The following is a 9,595-nucleotide window of genomic DNA, read 5'->3' on the forward strand; positions in this document are numbered from 1 at the left end:
ATATGCCAGGCAGTCCAATGCAGGGAAGAATCCCATTTTGTTAGGTATTGAATGAAAGTGTCATAATATCAACCTGACTGGATTTTAAGATATAGCCTCAAGTAGTGGTTGAAACAAAGAGGTAAATTGGATGACAACATGAAAATAAGAAATGAGAATAAGTTAACTGTGAAATAACTGTTTCAAGGTAATTTGTTCCACTGTTCTTATCAGGTCATTATAGCATTTTCTATGTACTGTGATTTTTTCTATTGTAAGACAAGCTAAAACTCAGTTTTGCAGTGATGCCACTAAATTGAAGCATTTTCCTGTGTGTTTGTGTTTGCCAGTATAAATGACAACCTTCAATTTGTCCGTCCTCTCTGTTTTTTGTGGGAAAGGATGTAAATGTCTGTCACCGTTAATGAAAAAGTAGTGTGCCTCTTGAATATGGGATATATTTACCACTATATGGTTGCTGCTGAGAGCTGGAGGATTAAAGCAGGATGGTAGATATGGGTTTGCTGCTGTGGACAAACAGGACCTGACTTTGTGCCCTGCACCCTACAGTAACTTTGGGAAGTGTCTTGGTGGGGGTATGAAGCCCAAGTAAAGGAACTGCTTGATATTTAGCCCATTTTGATTGTGGTATATTGGCATGAGACTTTGAGCTCTACTTAGTGAGTTAAAAGATTCAGAGGGAATGTTTCACCAGCACGGAGTATTAAAGAACTGATGTTTAACAGCTGAAAATACTTAATGCCATCAAAAAAGTCCATTTTCTGGCAAATAAGCCCTCTAGCTGCTCAGTAGCATTGACTGCATCACACTGGGATGTGTTCTGCCTCAGGCAGGGCAGAAATCACATGTGATTTCTTTCAGTTTTGCATGTCTGAGCACAGACCCCTGGCCCACAGCTGCACCAGAAGTGGGGAGTTGCAAGAGGATGCTGCAGAACCACCTTGCTCTCTGTGGTAAAACATATAGCCATGTTTGTAGATCCTTAGTAAAGTCAGTCTCAATAAAGAAAACTGTGCATTGTGGTGTACAGTTTCCCTTTTCTACTGGGGAAAACTTCCAAAGGATCACACTTCCAACAAGAGCTTGAAGATGAAACACTTCTGTGTCAACCAGCATCTCTCATTTACCTGAGGGCTACCAGGGATGCATTTGTGAATGTAGGGAGTAACATGGACCAGTGCCCTGGAAAAAAAAAAGACTTCTTATCAGTAGGGCTTTCCCTGTAAGCTTTCTTTCCCTTCTTTAACTCTTTTAGCTTTCTCCAAACCATCCTCCTTGCAAAGAGTTAAGACAATTTTCTGAAGCTAGCTTTGCTCCCCAACTTCCACATGGTTATAATATGGCGATAAGTAAAAGTAATCATAGAAAACCATAGGAAGGAACTGCAATTAAATATTATTCAAAGGAGTGCTGCCAAAAAGAGCTGTTTATACACCCCAGGAGCTGGTGCACCAAGTCGGTGTGATTCTCTATGGGCTGGGGAAGCAGCCAACAGGAAACCAAAGTGCTTCTGTGAATTTGGAGACAGAATTTTCCATTAAAAAAATGAAATCATTGAGTAATATGATATACTGAGCAATCACAGGAGCCTCTTTTTTCATCTTTCTTTCACAGATATTCCTGGATTTCGTTTTTCCCACCTTTTTATTTTTTTTGTATTTCCTTTGTGTCTTCATTTGAGGCTATTCCTTTTCTTCAGGTCTTTTCACAGCTCCATTCATGGCATATTGTAGTTTCTTGGGGAATATAGATTCCACAAGCAATTTTGAGTTAGCCATCTATTCTTGCTTCTTTCTAAAATGAGATTTGTTCTGTCACTAAACAATTTTCATCTCCAGGTTCTGAAATAATTTCCCATACAAGAAGGTTGGCTTGCAAAGATGTTTCAGGAAAAGTGGGAAAATAATGAATCAAAATTTTCGTTTCCATTTGACCAGCTCTTGGGAATTGAAAGCTCTTTGAGAAATTCAGGGTAAAACACTATCAAATGAGATACTAGTGATATACTGTTTGATCAGCTCTACTAAAAGAGAGTCTGTGAACCATCATGACCTCTAATGTCTCCTTTGTATAACCCCTGCGACATGAGATTTGCTATGAGAAATGGAACAAGATTAATAATTAATAAGTTTACTGGTGTCTGAAATAGTGACACAAGGTTGGCTTTAGACACATGTTTTATTAATGAGGTTTGAAAACAATTGCTTTCTCCCAGCAACAGACAGCTCAGACCTTTATACTGAAGAAAAAGGAGTGGAGGTAAATATCTGGGGTTTTTGTTGCTGTTCCCCTCCCAGGGCACTAACAGAACTCAGTCACCATGTATAAACATTGTGAAAAAGATTGTGAAGTTGTAAAGAAGTGAAATGGGGAGCAAGCCTAAAATATATTTTAAATCATCTCGAGACAACATACATGCTTTACCCAATCAACCTGAAATATGAAACATTTCAGAGCATTGCTCATTTTGCACACTGTGTAAGGAAAAAAGTGTTTCATACTCTGTTAATGTGACAAAATGTCAGTGTGGCAATTAGGGGTACACTGTTTTCATTACTCAGACCTCATTACCCTACAGAAAATAGAAAGCCTAACTTTTTGCAACATTTCCCCCACAAATGGTAACTACCAGTAATATAGCAAAGAAAGCAATGTCTTAAAAAGTGGAAACACCTTTATTAAGTGAAAATAATTACACTCATCTTCCTTGACCTTTCAATTTTCTGAAAGTTATTCTTGTTCATGAGGGCTAGCAGCAATCGTAAGTCTGGTTTTGTTATTAGTATTTACTAGGAATAATTTTTTTAAGAATAAACATGGCTGATGTAAGCCAAACCTTTTGAACAGAATCATCGATGATAGTTTAATTATCCAGTAAGTTACAGTTCATGTACAGAATTAATTGGAAAATAATGCTCTAATAAATATGATCTTCCCAACTTACATGCAAATTGAAGCTTTGCCTTCCTGCTCAGAATTGTTCCAAATGAATTTGTGGCCAGACACTGGTATGTTCCAATATCCTGTTTTTTATGTGGGTTATTGATTGCCAAGCTGCCTCCAACCAACCTGTAGTGATAACTCATGGTAAGATCAATATCTGTACCATTTTGCTTCCACCTTTGAGGGGAAAAAAATCAAATTATGCTTATAATTTACAGAGCCTATTCATATTTATCTTAAATAGTGTGCTGTAGCATACCTGTAATGATAAAAATGTAGTTAAATATCACAAAATTATATCATTTTTCACACAAGACTGCTTCTTGTATCAATTTTAATGATATCAATAATTCTGTTATTTGAAAAATCTTTACTGCTTTTATGCTAGTCACCAATGTTCATCCAAATGTCTACACAAAATAATTATAACTTATTCATACAAACTAAGTTATCCATCCAGTTGGGAGTATGGTATATGCCTCAACAGCATCTACCTTATTTTTCTTAATATAAATGGTACCTGAATGTGCACCACAGTCCTTGCAACTGATGCCATAAATTTGGTTACAAAAATGATTTGGAGTTATAAATCAGGACAAATTACACTTCAAAGGACAGATGAAAGGAAAGAGAAGTTCTTATACAACAAGTTTGAGACTCATAATTTAATGATGAGAATGCCGTTATTTTAAAACATGATTTGTCCATGTTAGTCCACTAAAGTAGAAAATGGATCATGTCTGCAACATTATACAGCTATTTACAAATGTCAAAATAAAAATTATATTTCAAAGAAAATAAATATCTGATTTAAGAAGGGTAATTTTGTGGCTGAGCCACTAGTCACATGAGGGTTGAATTTTCATTGTCCACATGAGGTCCGAAGGAATGATAAAGGACCTCAGCCACTGATGTTTGCAAGTTTTGGGCTCGTTTATGCCACACTTGAGTTGTCAGCAGTCCTAAAACTACATAACTGTGTATTTTCTCCTAATTTTATACTATGACTCTCTCTTAGGCCTGTATAATTTCTGCTGACCTACATGGGTGTGATGCCTACCCCTCCAGAGGATGCCAAGATCACACAAGAGTTGTTAAGGGCTCACTTTGGGTTTGCAGAAGGCTTTATGGCAGTCCCCGAAATGAGGGCAATTGCATCCTTGTTAATTTTCTTGAAGGATCACAGCATAAAAATTCTCTATTTCTTGTTATTTGCAGAGAACTTACAGTGATGATAGTTTCCACAGTTAACAAATTGAAGCAAACTTGAGCAGTAACTATATTCCTGGAAGATCTGACCTGGATATACAGCCCAATGCTTTACTTCTGACACCCACAGGCCTTTCTCTACATCACAGAATCACAGAATGTTAGGAATTGGAAGGGACCTCAAAAGATCATCTAGTCCAATCCCCCTGCCAGGGCAGGAACACCTAGGTGAGGTTACACAGGAGGCGTCCAGGCGGGTTTTCAATGTCTCCAGAGAAGGAGACTCCACAACCCCCCTGGGCAGCCTGTTCCAGTGTCTGTTACCCTCACTGAGAAGAAGTTTCTTCTCAAATTTAAGTGGAACCTCTTGTGTTCCAGTTTGAACGCATCACCCCTTACATTACATGATCAGACTGCACAGGTTGTTGTTCTTCTGGAGGAGATTTGCAAACTATGCTGTCAAATGCAATTCTGTGTTCCAAGGGAAATCTTGACAAATATGTACAGAGAAGTGAGGATCCTGACCCTTTAAGTGGGCACTTGTTTTCAAAGATGAGTAATGACTGATTAAAATATTAAATCAATTGACTTCTATGAACAAATTCTAGTAGTGTTAAATCATTTATGTGGGCCTGACAGTTACTGCCTCCTCTTTCATGAATTCATCAACATTAAGAAATTTAGATGCAACAGTGGACTACCAGTAATTCTTCCTACTAATTGCAGATAATTTCGACCCTTCTGTACCTCTGCTCTATTCTTTTTGTATGTTTTGCTTTAGTTGGTCTAGTGTTTTCTGTTGTTTTGAGATATTTTACTTTTTTTTTCTTCCTAAGGTGAGCAAAATCTTAGCGGCTGCGCATCCATGAGCCTGCTCTATGAAGCAGTAGTCTGTAATCAGTGTTAGGCTTTTGCTGTATTTTGGGATTTATATATACGGTACGTGCAGTCTAAATCTTTCTATTTTCTAATATAGAATATTCTGGTATTTAGTTTGCCGCTTCTCTTTAATTTCAGAATCAATCACTGAAATAAGTGCTGTCATCATTACATGGCTCTCAATTAAGCTCTATAATTGTTTTTCAAAACAAATGCAAAGTTGTTGGCTTAGTTGCTGCAAATGAATTCTTCACAGTATCCCCATAATCATTCTAATCACCGTGGTACAATAATTATTAAACTTTGCATATAGATCAGAGGTTCATCTCCTGGTGTGGGCTTTTTCCTAATTAATATGCTTACATCACTGAAGGAAGCAAATTAATGAATTCATGTGATACACAATGATTTAATGGCTTTGTGTGTTCTGCAGTGTACTGTCTACTCCACAGAAATCTTTGCAGAATTATTTTAAGAAAATTTTAGCATAAGCTTTTTAAGGCAGGGATCATCTACAGATTTTAGTGACTTCTTCATGCAACCATTGAAAAGTACTTTCAATCAATTTTAGGAAATGCATCTTAGACCAATTGTTTCAGAACCTAAACTCAAAAAAAGTGCTGTATTCTGATGCTGAATTCAATAGTTCCCTAGGAATGTAAGACTTCTCAAATCATATTGATATATCTAAACTGGAAAAAGAAAAAAAACAAACACTTTTTCATGAATTCATAGAACAAATGATCATATTCTGTTTGCTTCAAAATCTAACATTTTATGGAACACCAGTTATAAAATGTTCCAAATAAATTCTTCATTAAGTTAAAGCCTTTGGGAATATACATAAGTGGGACCTCCCCCGATTCCCATCTTGACTTAAAGATCTCAGGTGAGAGGTAGTCTGCTCTCTCTTGTTCTCTTTTCTTAAATTGTTAGCTATTTATCGTAACATTTGGATATACCAATACATCAGTATTCTTCCAAGCCAGTGGGTTATGTTAAATCTTTGACGATGTACTTATTGGGAACTTCCTTCTAAAGTACACTACAGTCAAATCATTTCAGTTTCATTTATATAAGGATAAACTTGTAATATATGATGATTTACTCATATTTATACTATTTAATCAATACTTGTGATTTGCTATTCAAATAGTCTCCATCTCCAAGCAAATAAAAGCGAGGAGGAATAGAATTTATTAATGAACATGAATGTGTGAGTAACATGTATTTACAATGCAACTGTAAATTCTGTAATCTGTCTTTAGGGTAATAATTTACAAAATAATTGTGGAAATGAATTTCTATCATGTTTTCACATTGGGGAAAAAAAAATAGATCCAGTCAACACCTTCAAAGAAGACACCAGCACATAAAACTTATAAAAATGGTAAGATATTAGAGATCTTTGCAGAATACAAATATTCTTAGGACTTGTTTGAGAAGTATCAATTTGTTTCATTATACAAAAGCTGATTGTGAAGCTGCATGTCCACAGGTTTCTCCTCACTTGTCCTCTCTGAGTAGAATTATTTCTGGGCAATGTATCTACTGACACCACCATTCCACCACCACTCCCTACACCCCGACCAGCAGAGCTGAGAAGATGGAACCCTCAGCCTGGAGTCACCACTTTGTATAAAAAATACAAAGCATAAGGCGTCGGACTTGCAGTGCAACACTTACACAGGCTGGTAGTGGCTTCAGAGCAGGAAGTTTGTTTCAGTGAGATAAAAGTGTCTTTTGGCCACCTACAATCTTTGATTTTTTTGCTAAGGAAAGTTTTAACTTTGGACCTAAGATTATGATTTCTGATAAGTGGATAATTAACCAGGAAACTTCTGATCACATCTTTAAAGATATGTACAGTGCTATGTAATGTCTAGGTAGCTATAATTAAATGAGTCCAATTTGTATGACTAATGAATCTGAAAAAGAGTATTGTTCAATAGAAACTGCTTAGAGAAAGGAAACATTTTCTTTCAGAAGATGTGACTTCTTTTTGGAAATGAAATGTTAAGGTGTATCCATTTCAGTAAAACTATCAATGTAGGAACCTTGAAGCAATTAAGGAATTAGTAAAAAATTCCATTTAGGCAATATGAAAATATTTTTGATAACTTCATATGCAATATTTTATTAATCTGTTTTACTTGCCTTTTTTAAAAAAAGATAATTTAGGACTATTAGATTTTTCTGCTGAAAGAGAAATGCTTTCTCCACCTCTACATGTAAAATTCTGTAAGTTTTACAAAGCACGTGTGAATGTGTCATAACAGCTAGAAGCTCTTAATTTGTATATATCTTTCCCTAATTTGAACTACTTTCTGTGCCTATATGATTCCCTGAATACTTTTTCAGTGTACCGCTGTAATAAAAATACATAATTTTTTAAAGTCTTCATTGTGCTCTGTGTTCCTTAGATTATTTGCATTCTTTAGATTATTTACATTCCTGCCAAGTCACCTGAGACTTTCTTGTAATTGGGGGAAAAAAAACCTTGCAATTCCCCTAGTATACAGCATTTCCATAGAGGAAGAAAATAGAAAGTTTAGAAACTATTGACTGTGAGCAAGACAACAGAGCTTGAAGGCATTTCTAATTCTACTTCACTTTTGAAGCAGAATCTGCAGTGAGTCATGGGACAGCATTTTAGTGAACAAGTGCCCCATAGCAGGGTTGTCATTTGTTTTTCAAGGGTATGAATAAAATAAATATATTTTCGGGGTTACTGGGAATCTTTCAACAGTTTCATGCAACGATTATTAATGTATTTTATGTCATTTGCAATCATTGTAGACTTTATGCTTCTGTTCTCCTTGCTTTTATTTGTCTGTTACAGTTATCTTCTCTGGTACTTTGATTTGGTTTGCATTTGAATCTCTTTATTTTATTTTACTGCATCATTCTACATTATGCTGAAATATTAAAATATTGTCATAATGAATAATGCTTATGCTGTTCTTGGATTTCTTATTTACTTGATGAATTAACTACTCTGTGTGTAGATTACTGGGAGGAAAAAAACCCTCTCAATTTCAAACTTGCATGAAAAAGCTAGTTTACATGATTACTCTGGATGCTGAATGTAAACTCAGGAAAAGTGTGATGAGTTGGAACTAAGCAGCTGAGACCAAACAGGAAATGTCAACATACTGCAGAAAACACTTGCTTGGCAAGTTCTAGATAACTTTCTTTTTTTTTTTCCTCCCCACCCCAGTATGGAGGATGGCCAGCTGTATTACACTGAGTTACTTAATGGTAGAAAACTGTGGAACTGTGATATGTTCGTGGCTGGGCTGTAAGCAGAAAAATAAGTAAAATTCATTCCTTAAGTTAGTTGAGGATAATCCCTCCATCAGCTGTAACAGAAAAGCTCAAGTGGAAAAAATTAATAAATCTAATTTGAAAGGTTGTGTTTATTTACCACCAATATCACACAGGGAAACCGTTGAAATAATGTATCTGATATTATAAACAATTTTGACTGTTGAAGAAAAAAGGTATAATAAAAAATGGTGCTTATGAGGACAATTATATAGGTTTCATAACATGTTCTGATTTTAAAGATATTTATATTCATATTTTTGTTTCCATTGTGAACAGATCTGTGTTCTCCATTACTTCCAACAAAAGAAATTTCTCATTTTTATTAATCCTTAGCCTACTTCGGTTCTCTGTAATTCTTGAATTGTGGTTGTTAGACAGAGGATTTCAAAATGAAGTTGCAAAAGGTTACTGTTATATTCAATGGGTCTATAATACTAATATAATACAACACAAAACAAAATAAGACTCTTAGGAAATGCTAAGCATTTTTCTTTAAAGAAAATGTATTAATACACATATTTATTTCTATAAATTTGCTAAATTATAAATTAGTTTGGATATAACTTTATTCCTGTTGTAGTCGTTCCTTTTTTCTGTATCAAAGAAAAACCTTGCAGTAGTTAGTGCGGTTCTTTTCCATCACTCAACAAAGGATATGATTAACATTTCATACTGTGCTTGATTTATCTAAAATTGTTAGAAATTTAAATATATGGGCTCAATCCTTATCTGATAAAACTGGCATTAGCTCCAGCAAAATAAAAGTGCTGAAGACTTCTTGTTCCTTCCAAGTCATGGTGAAAATCTCCCAGGTTGTAATGGCAGCAGTCTGATAACTTCTAACTGACCTAGGTAGTTCAGGATCTATGCTTAGATGTTGATTTGGTCTTACTAGAATAACAGGCTTTTCAAAATGTCCTTTTAGTACAAAGAAAACAGTGAATCTAATTCATGGATGGGAAGAAAGCATTAGAAAGTGAAAGAGAAAATAGGAATATCAGATATACATCTGGAGGAGACTTTGTAGCTCTCCTGCCAAATGCAACCTGCTCTCTCTACTACTTGTGCATATGAGAAGTCTACGGTTGGAATGCAAGAGCAAATAGTTTTTGTAGGTCTCTGAAAAAGCTGCCTGTATAAATGGATATGAAGCAGATGGATGGATGAACTGGAAATACTTGAAATTCATGACACTAACAAGTGGATGTTCACGTTGAAAACTGGAAGAACAAAT

General features: G+C 35.4%; 1 protein-coding gene across 2 annotated transcripts in view; it reads right to left on the bottom strand.

Moving 5' to 3' along the window:
- Window positions 1–3,101, bottom strand: part of LOC135992875 (contactin-6-like) — an 86,403-nt gene extending 83,302 nt beyond the window's left edge. For both annotated transcript variants that reach the window (XM_065642289.1, XM_065642290.1), the window contains exon 1: window positions 2,945–3,101. In XM_065642289.1, coding sequence (XP_065498361.1) covers window positions 2,945–3,086 — 142 coding nt within the window. In that variant the 5' untranslated portion in view covers window positions 3,087–3,101. The remainder of the gene's footprint in view (window positions 1–2,944) is intronic.
- Window positions 3,102–9,595: the final 6,494 nt, after the last annotated feature.

This window comes from Caloenas nicobarica, chromosome 11 (assembly GCF_036013445.1).
Source record: "Caloenas nicobarica isolate bCalNic1 chromosome 11, bCalNic1.hap1, whole genome shotgun sequence".
Classification (NCBI taxonomy): domain Eukaryota; kingdom Metazoa; phylum Chordata; class Aves; order Columbiformes; family Columbidae; genus Caloenas; species Caloenas nicobarica.